This window comes from Syngnathus acus, chromosome 8, assembly GCF_901709675.1.
Source record: "Syngnathus acus chromosome 8, fSynAcu1.2, whole genome shotgun sequence".
In the NCBI taxonomy this organism is placed as follows: Eukaryota; Metazoa; Chordata; class Actinopteri; order Syngnathiformes; family Syngnathidae; genus Syngnathus; species Syngnathus acus.
This window is the reverse complement of record NC_051093.1, coordinates 6,971,674-6,987,168: the sequence shown is the minus strand read 5'-3', so window position 1 is coordinate 6,987,168 and position 15,495 is coordinate 6,971,674. Positions and strand designations below refer to the sequence as shown.

At 44.2% G+C, this 15,495-nt stretch overlaps 3 protein-coding genes across 5 annotated transcripts; 1 reads left to right on the top strand and 2 right to left on the bottom strand.

Moving 5' to 3' along the window:
* Positions 1-750: 750 nt before the first annotated feature.
* cdr2l (cerebellar degeneration-related protein 2-like) lies at positions 751-5,056 on the top strand. Its single transcript, XM_037255495.1, has 5 exons — positions 751-1,068; positions 2,514-2,626; positions 2,708-2,856; positions 3,103-3,267; positions 3,531-5,056. The coding sequence occupies exons 1-5, from the start codon at positions 990-992 to the stop codon at positions 4,402-4,404; spliced, it is 1,380 nt and encodes a 459-aa protein (XP_037111390.1). The 5' UTR covers positions 751-989; the 3' UTR covers positions 4,405-5,056.
* Positions 4,618-12,092, bottom strand: arhgdia (Rho GDP dissociation inhibitor (GDI) alpha). The gene is made up of 6 exons (XM_037255500.1): positions 11,957-12,092; positions 6,508-6,703; positions 6,333-6,416; positions 5,916-5,992; positions 5,786-5,849; positions 4,618-5,716 (listed from the first exon to the last, which is right to left on the bottom strand). The coding sequence occupies exons 2-6, from the start codon at positions 6,695-6,697 to the stop codon at positions 5,514-5,516; spliced, it is 618 nt and encodes a 205-aa protein (XP_037111395.1). The 5' UTR covers positions 6,698-6,703; positions 11,957-12,092; the 3' UTR covers positions 4,618-5,513.
* A 531-nt stretch (positions 12,093-12,623) lies between these two features.
* On the bottom strand, positions 12,624-15,468 carry alyref (Aly/REF export factor). Of its 3 annotated transcripts, none has more exons than XM_037255497.1 (6): positions 15,107-15,468; positions 13,633-13,785; positions 13,412-13,559; positions 13,259-13,322; positions 13,001-13,181; positions 12,624-12,913 (listed from the first exon to the last, which is right to left on the bottom strand). In XM_037255497.1, the coding sequence occupies exons 1-6, from the start codon at positions 15,344-15,346 to the stop codon at positions 12,899-12,901; spliced, it is 801 nt and encodes a 266-aa protein (XP_037111392.1). In that variant the 5' UTR covers positions 15,347-15,468; the 3' UTR covers positions 12,624-12,898. The 3 variants fall into 3 exon arrangements, with proteins under 3 accessions (XP_037111392.1, XP_037111391.1, XP_037111393.1); XM_037255496.1 differs by lacking the exon at positions 15,107-15,468 and adding an exon at positions 14,166-15,100; XM_037255498.1 differs by lacking the exon at positions 15,107-15,468 and adding an exon at positions 14,176-14,415.
* Positions 15,469-15,495: the final 27 nt, after the last annotated feature.

Below are 15,495 nucleotides of genomic sequence, written 5' to 3'. Positions count from 1 at the left end.
CCTAAAAGGTCCTAGGGGTAGCACACAAGCAACTGTGTTGCAAATATTTACATGATAAAAATTTCAGGTCTCACTGGGATTTGTACCCGGGCCGCTGGAGTGTAAGTCCAGAACACTAACCACTTCACTATGGAACCCTCGCTCTACCTGTAAGGAACATATAGGCTTTTATGGAACAGCTCACAAGCGAATAGTAGATCAGTTGTCCCCAACCTTTTTTGCGCCACGGACCGGTTAAGTGTCAGAAATATTTTTGCGGACCGGCCTTTATATGAATAAATCATACATTGTCCGTGGCGTAAAAAAAGTCGGGGACAACTGTACTAACCAACTAAAATTAGCAGGAGGGCGCTGCTGTTTGCGCTGTCATGTTGACGGTGACGTCACCCCCAATTGTGCTACGTTCACGACTCCTCGTAAAAGCCATAAAATGCAATTCGCAATTTGTTGGATGTGATAAAACGAGCAGACATCTTGTTGGACAATTTCATTACTAAACTTCTTAACGCAAGTAATATGTAAAATGATTACAGCGGACACTCGTTAGACCTTCCTTCCAGAAACGTTTTCCATTGTATGACAAGCTCGCCTACAATAAACACATACAAATACTTAACCGCGTTAAATAAAATAAAACACGGTAATTTACTAGCTTGCATGTTTCATTACTGTGAATGTAAATAAAAATGTCTCCAAAAGGAGGCCTTGGCGTATCGCATTTCCCAAGTGCCTTGAACGTCTCAGCTGCACAGTAAGAGCGGACGTGCATGATGCTCATCAAAGCCCAGTGGTACCAACACATGAGAAGCGCCACTGTTCTCTCGAATCACCGAGGCCCACTGTTGTCAACTCATTGACCAAGCCTTCCTCCATCATTGCACCGCTCTTTATTTTTTTTTTTTAATCCCCCCCCCCCAAAAGGCTTTTACGCCCTTGCGGAGGGTTAAAGTTTGTCACTTCCGGGGGTGCCTCGGGGTGAATTAGCCTCGATGCTCCGTGCGGGTAGGATGGAGGAGTTTGTCACGGAGGAAGAGGAGCCGTGGTACGACCAGCATGACTTGGAGCAAGGTAAGCCTTGATCTAGGTGGTTATTGATTCACGACGGGGGTGGAATTGCATTATATTGGATGCGAGTGTGTGCAGACGCCTTCTCTTCCAATGCTGCCAATTATTTGAAGCATTTCTGTGCAATTCCACCCAAAATAAATCAACCATCTTTATGAGCTCAAAATACAGGCTCGTTAGCGCATATATTTCCGAATTAAATATGATTGCATGCAAAATGTGAGATTAATTAATCCATGGATGGCTTTCATTGGATCTGCTGGCCTCAGCATCACCCCCAGCTCCTGATTACCTGCTGACCCAAAGCGTCAAAGCAGCTTTATGGCTCATCATTGCAACCCAGGAACATCCCACCAGTATTTTTCTCCACCAAAGTCTGAAATCATTAAGCCCCCTCTTTTGCTTGATCTGATTAGGCACTAGGCAGCCCCAGACCAGTCCAGACCAGACCTTGGTATCTTTGCTGTTGCTTGCACAACCCTCATTCTGTAGTCATGCATGCATTTGCTCCAGGATCTCAGCTCTTATATAATGTTTTGTGCTATCTGCTGAGCTATGAGGTCATTTTGAACATTTGAAATTCTCTTACTATTTGTAGTATATAAATAAATGCAAACAATATGCGCTAATTCTTATGCTTAAGACAACAGTGGCAGAAATTTGAACTGGACAACAAGAAAATGCGGTAGGAGTAGAGCTGTGCCCAATCTAGCGTTAAAAACATCACAACGATGACAAGTCATGCTCGGCTTATATTTTCACATCAGTGTGAAATGACATAACATGCAGCCATGTGAAATAGAGCTGATGAGTGGAAGCTCCATAATTCACAAGCTCATTAGTGCTTCAGCCACTTTTGGGACCTCAGCTGTTACTGTTAATGTTTTCATCATATTTCCCAGCCTAATATAATTTGCACGATATGATGTCCGCTCATGTACCAACAACTCTCACGCTTTCTTGCTTACACCTCCCAGTGTGTGAAGCTCTCTTCACACTTTTGATAATAAGGCCTTTTTGCGTATGAAATTTGAAAAACATGCATTTTATTTATACTCTACAAAGGGTTTGGAGGTGTGAGTATTTCTTTTATATGTGATTGGCTGGCGACCAGTCCAGCCTCTCACTGTGAATCAGATAGGATGGGATTCATCTGTGACCTAGATCAGGATAAGTGCTAGAAAACAGATGGATGAATTGTTTGTCCTTCAGCAAGTGTCTTGATGACAATCTAATTACAATTGAGCTTGCTTCTATTATCCATCTTGACTGTAAGTAGAGTGACTAGTGTCATCATGATCCTGCACAGGATAAGCTAAATAAACAACATTAGAAAGCCTTATTGGTGCTCTGGAGCTTTGTGTATTTGATCTTCTTGTAATTGCATTCTCCTGGATCCGCCATTACCCCACTGTTTATCGTTGGCCCGGTTCCTCACCTCCCATCAGACTTACACTTGGCAGCGGAGCTCGGCAAAACCCTGTTGGAGCGGAACAAGGAGTTGGAGGATTCCCTTCAGCAGATGTACATCAACAATGAAGAGCAAGTGCATGAAATAGAGGTACACAAAACACTATCACCAAAAAATATTGCTGATCACATTGCAGATGTCTGAGCTGATTTTCAATATTTATTTTCACAGTACCTGTCCAAGCAGCTGGAGATGCTACGGGAGATGAACGAGCAGCACGCGAAGGTTTACGAGCAGCTGGATGTGACCGCCCGAGAGTTGGAGATCACCAATGAGAAGCTGGTGCTGGAAAGCAAAGCATCACAGCAGAAAATAGACAGGTGAGCACCTCACGCCAGCCTGACCTTTTGAAAATATCACTTCATGAATTCTCGATAAGCCAGCTGAACCTTCCTAAGAAATCTTGTGCTCAAGGCTACGAATCAAGCTTGCAAATAGAGCCTTTCTAAATCTGCTACTTGAGTGGGTAACAATAAATCCTTATAAAGCTGCGAGCATGGTATGCTGAGAAGTAAAATCTCCCATACTGATTACATAACAAGCTCTCTGCATGTTTGTGTGTGCAGGTTGACTGGCACAATGGAGACCTTGCAGGGTCAGGTGGATAGTCTGACAGGTCGGGTAGAGGAGCTACGCACCTTGGAGGACCTGAGGGTCCTTCGCGAGAAGAAGGAGCGGCGCAAGACGATCCACTCGTTTCCTTGCCTCAAAGAACTCTGCACTGCGCCAAGGTTCCATTTTCTTTCAGAAGTCTTTCTACCAGTGACAGTCATGACTGCATGTTCTAAGCATGTGTGCCGCCGTCTAGTGGCCAACAGTGAAATTACACATACAATTATAGAGAACAAAATATTCAAACTGTACAAAATAAAACAGCAAAGTTGCGTGACTCAACCGGAAACCCGAAAGGAGATTTACTCTACATGAATAAAATTTCAATCTACAAATATTTGTAAATGTAAAATTGGTATCTGTCAATTCCTCATTTTTGAAGGTATGAGGATGGCTTCCTGTTGGCAAACCCCGGCAGCGTGGACCTCGCCGAGAGGGAACCGGCAGAGGAGGAGAACGAGCGCCTGAGGGACATCGTGACGTCTCTGCGTGCGGCCATGGCCGCAGAGCGCTCCAAGAGGGAGGGGGCAGAACGGGAGTGCGCCACCGTGCTGCAAGAGTTCGACCGCCTCGAGCAGCGTCTGCTCGGAGCCGAGGGCTGCCAGCTCCGAGTTCGCGAGCTTGAGGCGGAGCTCCAAGAGATGCAGCAGCTGAGGAAGTCCAGGGCCTGCCTGATGGAGGACGGCATCGAGTCGATGCTCGGCAACGGCCCCGAGACTGACACGGATGAAACCTCCATTCCGGACGCGGGAGGTGAAGGCGGCACCGGCGAACCGGGAGGCCCCGTGAGGAAAAGCTGCAGCGACACAGCCTTGAATGTCGTCACGGTCCGAGATCCACCGGGGAGGCGCCAGTCGGGTCGAAAACGAGGCATGTCCATCCTGAGCGAGGTAGATGAGCAGTACCACGCCTTGCTGGAGAAGTACGAAGAGCTGCTGGGAAAGTGTCGGCGCGACGAGGAGAGTCTGTGCCACGCCGAGGTGCAGACGTCACGGCCCGTCTCCAGGGACCCTTCCTTGAAAGAGTACAGTATGGCCTCCTTGGGGGCGGTGGCGGCCGCCTCCCCGCCCTCTCTCACCGACATGCCGTCAACACCAGAAGCCTTGGAGGGCATCAGCAGGCAGGTGGAGCAAGTGGATAAACGTCTGAGTCAGAACACGCCCGAGTACAAAGCGCTCTTCAAGGAGATCTTCTCCCGCTTGCAGAAGACCAAAAGCGACGTGACCGCCACCAAGGGTAGGAAAAGCGGCAAATGAAAATGTTTCAGCTCACTCGCCACTACAAATGAGGATAAGATGGATCCTTTCTAACATGCTTGACTTTTCGTTGCTTCTACTAAGTTCTGAGGGTTTCTCATTTGTGACTTGGAAACAATGCAGATTCTATGGATGTGGTGAATATGATTACATTTTCTGTTCCTTAAAAATAAAAGCATTTACCAAGTTTTTGTTTTCTGTAAAGAGGACATGTTTTAAATTCAACATTTTAATGTCATCACAGGAGCTCATTACATCAGGCAGCATGTAGCAATTGACTGATTCAAACCGCAACCAAACACCAGAAAGATCTGAATGAAGCTGCAAGTCTCCATCAATGTATATGGGTCCACTCGCCATTACCAATGTTCGGTGGGGGATTTTTCTTAACATAAATTGAGTGTATGCATTTAGAATATGAGGGGCCGATCAGAGATGGGAATAATTAATAATAGTAGCAGGAAGCATATTTGCCTCCTGTAAACATGCTTAAGCATGCTAAAAAAATAGTTTCAATTTTTTCTACTTGTCCTGAGGGTTCATGTTCAGAGGCCACACGGCAATTAACAAGTTGTGTAAAAAAAAAAAAAAAAAAAAAAAAAAAAAAAAGCATCATGACATGGACCAGACATTTTGCCACAGCATACCAGGGAAAAAAAAAGCGGTGACCTAAATTCCCAAAAATTTCCCAAGACGACAAATCTGCTCAAAGGCTTTAGTCGGGCTGTGTCCAAGAACTGTGTCCAGCAATGATGCAAAATGACCGTCCAGAGGCCCCACACACTCAACACATACATACAGCAATGCTCCTGTAGTTTCCCAAGGCAGATATGGTGAGCATAAAAAAAAAATACATTTAAAAAAAAAAAATAACAAGGTTGAAGGGTAGAGAAAGAAAATCATCGAAAAAAATTTGGAACTATTGATTCCTACCCAAAATATCACGCATGTTTTCATCTCCATTTCCAGAATTGAACATTTCCCAGAAAACCGAATTCAAGTAAGAGCGAGGGTGGACGGAGAGGACCTCAATCGGAAACAATGGAATGACAGCAAGAGAGGAAAGAAAGCGGAGGAGGGCGACTATTTCTCAGGTGGTCTTAAGGGAGTCAGTCTTTCCAGTCCTTCTTGATGGCGAGGCTCCACTCCCAGGACAGATGGTCGTGTTTGTCGTCGTCGGTGAACTTGGACTTGATAGTGTACGTTCCGCGGGCCATCAAGCCTTTGGGCGCCTCCTCCAAGGTGGTGAGGAACTCGTACTCCTTGTCAGGTCTTGGCCCGTAGCTTCCCACCATGTAGTCCGACTTGTCAACTGGTCAGAGAGTGGTTAACAGATTAGCACCGCCCTACAATCTAACTGTATTCAAGTCGCTGTGCTCACCCTTAACTCCTTTCCTGAACGACTGCTGAATGTACTTCAAACCCGACACGATCTCCTTGTTAACCTGCAAAGGCGTCGCACATCAGTGCACCGAACATACGCCGGGCGTTTCACGGAGTCTCGCTCTCACCTTGAAGTTGACTTTCATTTTGTACTCCACGCCCTCCTTCAACACAAACGGGTTCTTCTTGAAGTTCTCCAGATCTCCTGGCAGGGACACACAGTCGTATAATAAGTCAGGGTGCGAAAGCCGATTGAAGTTAGCCTGGTAAAGCATTATTTAAAATTTACTCTTGTCATTTTGTACTATTATCGTCATTATTTTTTTTAGTATGATCATCAGTGACGTTGTAGTAAAGATGTTGGCCACTAGATGGCCTTCTTCATCACACTGTATAGTGAAACTAGCACTTCAGCAGAGTCAGTCCATGAATCATTTTTGGGAAGATGTGGTTCAAGGAAAACTTCAAAATACATTTAAGTCCAGAATTGTTTTGCTCCAGCCAAATTTCCACTTAAGAATATTTGTTTCATAAAACACACTCACCCTGCAGATCAAGCACCAAATTGTTTGGCGCGGCATCACATACCAGAGTCATTCGAGTCACCTGGATGTTTGGTGCGCCGGGATCTAAGACAGACGACATTCCCGACATGTCACGAATAAAGCAATAAAATAGATGGACACATAGAAATAGACAAAAAAAGTTTTGATTCCTCACCTGCGCTCACAGAAGTGCTGCCCAGTAACGCCTCCTTGTACTTGCGCAGGCTCTCGTCATTTTTATCCAGTTCTTGGATCTCCTGTAAGCTCTTGGGCGCCGGAGGTCTGTAGTTGACGGTGGCGTCCGTCTCCTCGTTGGCTGCGGCGAGTGCGGCCAGCTGTTCGGTAGTAGGTTCCGACTCCGCCATGCTGTGCTGGACCCAGGGAAAGGCGGGAGGGAGGTTAGGTGGGTCCATAATGGAATGAAGTGATAAACAAACAAGGCCATTTTTGGTCTGAACACCACATGGCGTATTGCAGAGACAACAGAGGTTCTCAAACTGAGGTTCCCGGACCCCATGGAGGACCGCTTGAGGGTCCTTCAATTAATTTGCAATAAGCTATGTTATAAACTGAATATAATAAAGAAACTGGAACTTTTTTTTGTGTTTAGATCCGGCCGTTCATAGAGTGAACAAAATGGCGAGTATGAACATTCTGCTTGACAAGAGCAAGCCAAAACTCAATCAGTCACTGTTTTCAAACAAAATCACAGGAAAACTATTTGTCGTGACCTCAAGTTTAAAAAGGGTTCTGAGAAGGCAGCACGGCTGTCAAGTGCAATGTTATCTCAGGCTGTTGAGCTGCTATTTTCCTTCTCTTGCTCACACAAACACACATTTGGGGGGGGGGGCATCATTGCCCAGCTGCACGCTCACACCAGTCACCGCTCATTAGAAGCAAGCACACTGAGACTCTGAGCAGAGCCCACCACAGCAGAACAAAGAAGTGCTTGGCTGGGGATGCCACACAACTACGCGCCTTGATTAATGACTCATCTAAATGACTGCCTGATTTTTAAAATACTCCTTTCAAATGGCTTTACACATATCAGCATATAAACAGGGGTGTCAAACTCTTTTTTTTCACGGGCCGCATTGTAGTCATAGCTTCTTTCGGAGGGCCATTATGACTGTCAACCCAAATAAATGGATGAGCACCTCATATTATATACAGTAAAAGCTACAAAACAAACAGTCAAATATAAAAAAAAAAAAAAGATGTTAAAAGTGAAAACAATTTGCAATTCTAGTAATGACACACAATCTGTCTTCGCGGGCAACATAAAATGATGTAGCGGGCCATATCTGGTTCCCCGGGCCTTGAGTTTGACACCCACCTGTGGCAGATAGTATATGTTCCAATCAGTTGACGGCTTTGCGAGCTTGGTCCGTTTCTTTTCTCACGGTGAAACTAAACAAACTCTGAAAAGCCTGCTCATAAAATTGGAATGGAGATAACAGCCGTCTGGTAACGACATGAGGCGTACATATGCTGTGCGGTGAAACCATTACAACATATCCACACCTGCAGCAAGCAGGAGGCAGCTGGACGCCAGACTTCTCATTACAAACACAAAGTCGCCACTTGTTGGCTGCTATTCCTCCATTCTTGCATTGCAGGCTCACAGAATTCGGCCCAATCTCAGCCAGAAGAACACCTGAGATTTTAACACTGAGCTGACGGTTGTAAATCACGTTGCAGCAAACGGAAAGGCTGTTGCGCAATATGCGCAGTCGGGTATTAGCCAAGTGGGACCAGCGTTTCCTAATGGGGCCCTCTGAAGAAAAAAAAAAAGAGCCTGCAATGGCTGCTTGACTGTTTATTGTTGAAGTAGAGCGAGACAAAGGGACAGGAAAATCAGGGCGGAAAATACAGTGCCTGTCGTTTTATTTGGTAAGGAGGTGACTTCTCGCACTTCCGCTACACTTGAGTGAGTCTACACTGCAGCAACGTGCGACATAGCAGACTATAACGACCTCCAATAGGATTATGGTTGTTGTTTTTTTTTGGGACGCCAACATTGGCCGGTTCGATTAATCACATTGCGAACACGATTAAATCTGAACAATACAAATCTAACATCTTCCCAAAAGTGAAGTTTGGGAATGATGACCGACTGCCACAAACGTTTTTCTCCCTGCAGCCGAGACTATTTATCATCCGACTCCAGTTTCAAATAGCTTCTCGTGAAATTGTTTAAGCAGGACCCAGAATAAGATTGAAAGGGATTTTATGGAGCTCTTTCGCTCCTTGCAGAAAAACAGACAAAAGTATGCTTGTGGCTGGCTTGATTCTTACTTGGAGGTGCCAAGTCCAGCTCTTATCTCGGCGCTTGGTGGGAAAGATTAAAAACTGAGATAATTACATAGCGAGACATGCTTGCTGTTAAAAAAAAAAAAAAAAAAAAGAACTGCATTTAGTTGATATTGGCGTATTTTCCCATTTAAGAAAATTACTATGTATACGTTACATAAAATGAACCTTGTGGCCTATGTTACTCCTAAAATATGACTCAGTAAATTGAGGTCAACATAGAAGTGAAATAAATAAGAATATCATCATGGCAGTCATTATGCTCCACATTCTTGCAGGTTGACTCCGCACAGACAACACATTTTGTCTAACTGGGTACGTGTCGTGCTCATTTTTCTGTCGTCTGACACAATTCAGAGGTCATGAGATCTTCCAAACAAACGCTGGATGGTGTTGTGCCACGCTCCACACATGATAACTCTCGGGCGGAGGTTAAATTTGCAATGGCACCATAGAGAGTGAGATTACAGCAAATGGGATTACGCCCAATGAAGCGTTGAGCGACGTGATTGGGAAGTTTCCAGGCTAAAGAGGATTCTCTTGATGGGAATTATTAGTGTCAGAGATCACTGATCGCTCCCTCTGCGTACAATCACACTGACCCATATTGATAAACGATTGCCAATATTGGGCAGAATACAATAGCAGTAACCGATTGATTGTACGATTAAAAAAACAAACAAATGTATTTTGGGGTTTCTTACAACATTAAATGAGATCATCTGGTTGCACAAGTGTGCACACCCTCTCATAACCAGGGATGAGGCTGTGTTCAGAATTTCAGGCAAAAAAGTTCAGTTCATTGCACATTTTCAGTATTTAACAGCCGGAACATGCCCTAAATTCCTGCAACTTCTTGTGAGCCTCCCTGATCAGTATTTGCATCACTTCACTTTTGGATGAACGTCAAGCTGTTGGTAATGCGCATGTTGCGCAACATTTTCCGCTCTTGACAATAACTGTCTTTGCCACGTTGTCATGAAAATTAGCTTGTACACAAAAAACATGATTTGTTTTCGTGTGTTTGATTTTACAGGTTGGATGACTTGTGCCAAGTTTCATAACATCTCCAATAAACAAACATGTGTGTCATTATGGACATCCGTGCATTATCTGCCCAGCCAACATAGCAATAGACTGTAAACATCTTCAAGCACATAATAAAGCGAGCATTTATAGGGACGGATCTGCACTTGGCTCAAAGTGATAGTTAGAGCAATTCTGAGGTGACATTTAGCTGCCCGAAGCATCACGTCACCTCTGAAGCTGCCCTTTCAGACATCTGTGGTTGTTTTGATCCTGATGGCGTGTTACACTACAGCCAAAATCGCTGGATTAATTTGAAAATTTTGATTCCATGCCACCAGAGTGTTCATTTGAATTTCAATGATCGTTCAGCTCCAGTGAGTGCCGTTGAAAATGAGGGCTAGCAAGCATGCTAACACTTCTGCCATGTCACAACACTATTGGACCGCCGCCCCACTTCAAGTTACATAAACCTGCAACTGGCAGGAGCTCGATGATTCACATCCTCCTTACTGCTAAACCACATTTGCAAAATTTACTTTAACTTGCAAACGATGCGCATAACACAACTTGAATGACTGGAGTTTTTATATAATGTAGACAATAAAGGCTCATGTTATCGTATGTGGATAAAAACAGTTAGCACTGGCACACAAATGAAATCATGAGGAAGTGCTGCAGCAAGAACTGATGCAATGCAACGGATGTCCGGTTAACGACAAAAAAACGTTATGCAGTCTACGAACAGACATATATGGACATCAGACATATTTAACTTACGGACATGATTATGACGGGAAGGACCAGAACAAATAGAAATGTTAAAAATAGCCACGGAGAAATCCCTACAGGCAGTGGCAGGAAGTTGTGACAGAATGGGATAGCGAGATGCCCAGCTGAAAGGTCACGGATTAATCCTCCCATAAAGTGATCCATCACCAACCCCGAAAGCCCCCCACTCGCTCTTTGTGATTTTAAACATTCCAAAGTTATCATCTTGTTCTTTTTTTAAATCTGCGAACCAGTTAACATATAATCAATAGCGCCTCTACTGGTGGAAGCCAAGTACTGCAAGACATTTCTTCATAATGAGATTCCGCATTATTGAATGACAACAAGTGGCCAATGCAGCAATGCATTAACCTAATTTAAAAAACAGGTGGAAGAGAAAGCCCAGACCAACAAAACAGTATGCAATATTTACTTATTTGTATTTATTACTTTGGTAATAACAATTTGAGCATGCAGGCATTGGGAGGTATTGGTCACTTGAAAAGTGCACATTCTAAAATTGGATATCTATTTTGGAATTGGGCACTTGGACCTCTGCCGACATCCGTGCTACGGCAGAGACAACAGTGTCGGTTACAATAGTTTGCTGAATAATTTAAATATTGTCAGGTGATGCACCTTATTGGGAAAAAAAAACCCCAGGCCTTTAAAGGCATTTTAAAATCGTGCAGACCCCTTTAGTCATAAGAAGCAAAGTCGATATTCGTGTTGAGTTTGAGCGAGACATGACAACTTGCACACTGCACACCTAACTCAAATATATTGCGTGACGTTAAAAGCTGAAGCAAGATAGAAACAGAAGGGAGGATTTGGAATAATCACCTATCAGCCACAATCACTTGGAGCACAATTGATCCAAGCAGGTGTGATGTTTTCACACTAGCTTACGAGAGATTTCACACAGCCAAAAAACGATTCAAGTGTTGATGTTGCATGCATGGAAATTCATACATTCGGACGAGAGGGAGGGTGGAGAAAAAAAAATGAAAAAAAGTTGAGATCCAGGAAGTTGCACGGAATCTTCCAAAAAGGCCACATCGGACTTTGATTAAAAGTAGTCAGCTTTTTAAGATTCGTGGACGAACTATACCAACCACTTGTTACACTAAGTACGCCCCTGATAAATATGAATAATCGACAACATGTGGGCGATATCGCGCAAGCGTCGGTCGGAACAGATTTTATACCCGGAAATGCAATGAAAAAAGTTTTTTTTCTTCCATTTTCAAGCCACGCCACAGAAGCGCGAAACCAAGATTTAACAAAAAGTGAAGCATATAAAAACATAATTAGACTATAATGTTAAAAAAAAATGTTTCTTTAAACGCTCCTGCAAGAGGAAGTTGCTATTTGCTTAACTAAATACTCGTCCTAGTTCGGGTTTTTTCGGGTTGCATTTGCAACATACTTCTTTCAGATTGTACAAAACACCGCATAATAGGAAAACAGAGAGACTTAGTAAACAGTTTGTCAAATGTTGAATAGATTCTTACCGTTTAACCTCTAACGGACTGAACGGACTCTTGCGCAGGATGGCGAAAGGAGCTCGACTGAAGTGAGCAAGACAAGTGACACACGGGAAAAAAGGAATTGTCGTTAACAAGCATAACATCCGGGAGATGCTATCAAAATAAAAGCATACCTGAATTTGGTTAAAAAAAAAAAAAAAAAGGTTGCAATGCTTGAAACTTGACTCCCTGGACATTTTATTTGTATGCAAAGTTAGTATCATGAAATATTGGTAAAATACGCGACTGATTTCTTCTAAAAGCATGCACTTCAATAACACTGCCCCCCAGAGCAGTTAGTCACTTATTTAACACATTTCCACTGTGAAAGAACAGGTGACTGTAGCAAGATGGCGGACATTTGACGTACAATCAGACAAGCAATGAGGAGTCTGGGTTTAACCGGAAGTAGTTTGCTTTACATTGAAATCTATTCACCTAGTACTTATTTGCTGCGTAGTGACACCTAGCGGTACAACTGTAGAACAGCGTTTGCTTTTTAACTTCACTGCGTAACCTTTGCCTCTCCCAAGCATTCATTTGGAGGGTAAACTTCCTCCATTCCAGATCAGACTCACTAAAATAATAATAAAGAACAAATTTAACACCTGTTGTATTCACTGCAGATGTAGGAAACAATACAAAACATTGGTTGATTAATATACACCGCAGGTTTTATTATAAGTTTCATTTACTACAAGTTTTAAGGAATGAACTTGGAAATTCCAACTTTTAACCTACAGACAAAAATCACTTTTGTCAAAAAGAAAAGAAAAAGAATGGTAAAAAACACTTCAGAGCAGTTAAGAAGCTGGAGCGACGACCAAACACATCAGGACAACCATGTGTAAAACAATTCGCACTATCGTAACAAGCATCCTTCTGTGCAGAACAAGAAAGGATGACCAAGGAGAACTGCAACACTTCTTAGCTGGTGTCCATCTGAGAAAACAGAACCAGAGTAACCATTAGACAGCTGAAAAACAAAAGCAATCCTTTAATACACATTAGTAGGAAAGTCAGACTCACTCTTGCATTGTAGGCGTCTAACTGGGCGTCAAGTTCTTCTGCTGATATCGGCTGCTTGCTACCGCCTCGGCCTCCTCGACCCCGTCCTCTGAAGTTGCCACGACCTCCAATGCGGCCTCCTCTCTGCATGCCGCCGAAGTTGCCCCCGCGGCCCCTGTTCATGCCACCGCCTCTGTTCATACTTAGGGGGGTAAAAAAAATAAAATTAATTAACATCAGGAACCTTTAGGGACTCAGTTTGTTGATAAGGACACCTACCCCTGCATTGGCCGCCTTTGAGTATCAATCTGTGATGTGACTAGTTGAATGTTCATGGGCCTCCCTGAAAGGATAACCAATCATCAGGAGACTTGTAAAATAGGCATGCAAATAAACATTGAATGCAAAACAAAGTCTTTGAGCAGTACTTACCATCTAGCGGGATGCCATTGTACTGTTTCATGGCTTTGAGCGCATCTGCCCTTCTTTCAAAGTGAACATCTGCAGTCCCTAAGCTTCTTCCCGAACGATCATAATGGACTGCAGCCTTTTTCAGTGTGCCAAATTCAGCAAAAAGTTCCTACAGAGCAAAAGAAACTTGAGCAAAACCGCCATAATCCCTCATTTGCCGACAAAATAACATGAAATTGCACCTGAATATCGGCATCAGAAACCCCAAAATCGAGATTGGAGACTAGAAGTTTCCCTCCGGTTTCGACACCAGCGCCGCCACCTGCTGCGCCGTTGAATCCACTGTAGCCGTTGTCGAACATGTCGTGTTGCCATTTATCCGGAAGTTGTTTGGGCTGCAACAGACGAAAGAGAACGCACCTGCTGACTTGAGGAATCCGCTTGCCTCTCTGTCAATCACAGAGTCCACATGGCTGGGCGTTGGGGCAAGCAGAGGCTCCACTTCCAACACGGCCAGGGTGCTCCGCTTCCCCAAAAGGGTGCCCATTATGCCCTTGCCCACCCAATTACGAAATGCATGTCAATCCTCACAGGAGGATGTAATCAATAACAAGTATATGTGGGCGGCACTGCCCGTCATGCATGCATTATTTAACTCAGTCTGATGTTTGGTGCTCTTTTTTTTTTTTTTTTAATACATTTCTCCAAACAACCACAATCTTTTTTTTCTCTTTTCTTTTCCTTTTTTTTTTTTAGTGGTGGTCAACTGGCCCACCCAGACTAACAGCAAATGCAGCCCACTGCTTCCTCCACCACAGGCTCTCCAGAAATGATCCTGATCTTCTTTGTCTCCTGCTGAAACAGCCTTGCCTCCCGCGATGAACAAGCATTCTTGGCCGATCAAAAGTTCATTTGAGCCAAAGGAAGTGGCTTTAATTGAAGTGGGGGCAAATGTCCATGATGAATGTAGATGGAATAGAAAACTAGCGTAGCTACGGCGTTTACAGAAGCGTAGCTTTAGCCGAGCGTCCATTTTGAGACCACGCCATTTTGACTTGGGCTTCGTCTGGTACGTTCAGAGACGCACGCAAACATGGGCCGGTGATTATTTAACTACCAGGAGGACACTTTTATGAAAAGGTGGGGTGAAGTCCTCGGATCCATCCACCACACCGCTTGAAAAAAAAAGGCCTTCATATGGAGCCGGTCTGCCATTCTCGGACAAAGGACATCGTGATCTTTCACAAACTGCTTCTTCTTCTGAGATGAAAAAAATAAATACTGGATGCTCTCTCTTGGGGGGTCTCCTTTCATCGCCTCAAAGACGCTCGATGAAAAGCAAAGATATAGGCGGTGGCCGAAAAAATGTAATCTGCGGTAGTAGATTCAAAATGGCGCCGCCAAGACCTTCCACGATCCAACTGCAGCTAATGGGCCAAGTTGGCTAGCACATTAGCCGTTTCAAAAAGGGGCTTCTTCTTGGGGCGGGTGGGGGAATGCAACATAAGGTTGGTTCGGGAAAGGACAGACATATAAAGCATACAATTTCCTTTAATGCTCAACCGCTCGTGTTTAGAGCTCTCCGTCGAGAGAAATTTGGCGGCTAGCAATCACTTTTATTCGTTGATTAGCAAGCTGGCTGGAGTATAGAAGGATGTTACCCAGGCATTCCGAAGTTTGCCCAAGGTTTTCCCCCTTTCCTGCCCATTCTCATACCCTGTTGTATGGCGTCGGTCTGCCTCGAGCGCGATTCGTGTTTTGACGGCTCCTCATGGGGCCGGATCCTCCGCCTCGGGTTCCAAATCCTCCGCCGCTCATTCCAAGGCGCCCAACGCCTCCTCCTCGGCCGACGCCAAAACCTCCGCGGCCTCGGCCTCTTCCACCCCTGCCGCCACCTCTCTGCTGCCTGTTCTGTTTGATAATGTCGTCTAAAGACATATCCATTTTGTCGGTCATAATGCTGACTTCAAAAAGCTTAAATTGAAAAAGTAATTGTTTTTAAAAAAAAAAAGTACGCTGGCCTAAACTTGCTCGTCTGTCTTCTCTCGCGCCCGAACCCAACTGGTTCAGTGAAACACAAAGGGTTTAAAAAAAACGTTCGGCTA

Bases quoted from the DNA above. Each gene is read 5' to 3' on its own strand.
- arhgdia (XM_037255500.1), bottom strand. From the start codon at position 6,697: ATGGCGGAGTCGGAACCTACTACCGAACAGCTGGCCGCACTCGCCGCA. The intron at 6,417-6,507 runs GTGAGGAATCAA...CGTCTGTCTTAG, and splicing joins CAGCACTTCTGTGAGCGCAG to ATCCCGGCGCACCAAACATC. The intron at 5,850-5,915 runs GTGAGAGCGAGA...ACGCCTTTGCAG, and splicing joins AAATGAAAGTCAACTTCAAG to GTTAACAAGGAGATCGTGTC.
- alyref (XM_037255496.1), bottom strand. From the start codon at position 14,423: ATGGACGCTCGGCTAAAGCTACGCTTCTGTAAACGCCGTAGCTACGCT. The intron at 13,323-13,411 runs GTAAGTACTGCT...TTATCCTTTCAG, and splicing joins CAATGGCATCCCGCTAGATG to GGAGGCCCATGAACATTCAA. The intron at 13,182-13,258 runs GTAGGTGTCCTT...TACCCCCCTAAG, and splicing joins CAAAGGCGGCCAATGCAGGG to TATGAACAGAGGCGGTGGCA.
- cdr2l (XM_037255495.1), top strand. From the start codon at position 990: ATGCTCCGTGCGGGTAGGATGGAGGAGTTTGTCACGGAGGAAGAGGAG. The intron at 2,857-3,102 runs GTGAGCACCTCA...TTGTGTGTGCAG, and splicing joins TCACAGCAGAAAATAGACAG to GTTGACTGGCACAATGGAGA. The intron at 3,268-3,530 runs GTTCCATTTTCT...TCATTTTTGAAG, and splicing joins GAACTCTGCACTGCGCCAAG to GTATGAGGATGGCTTCCTGT.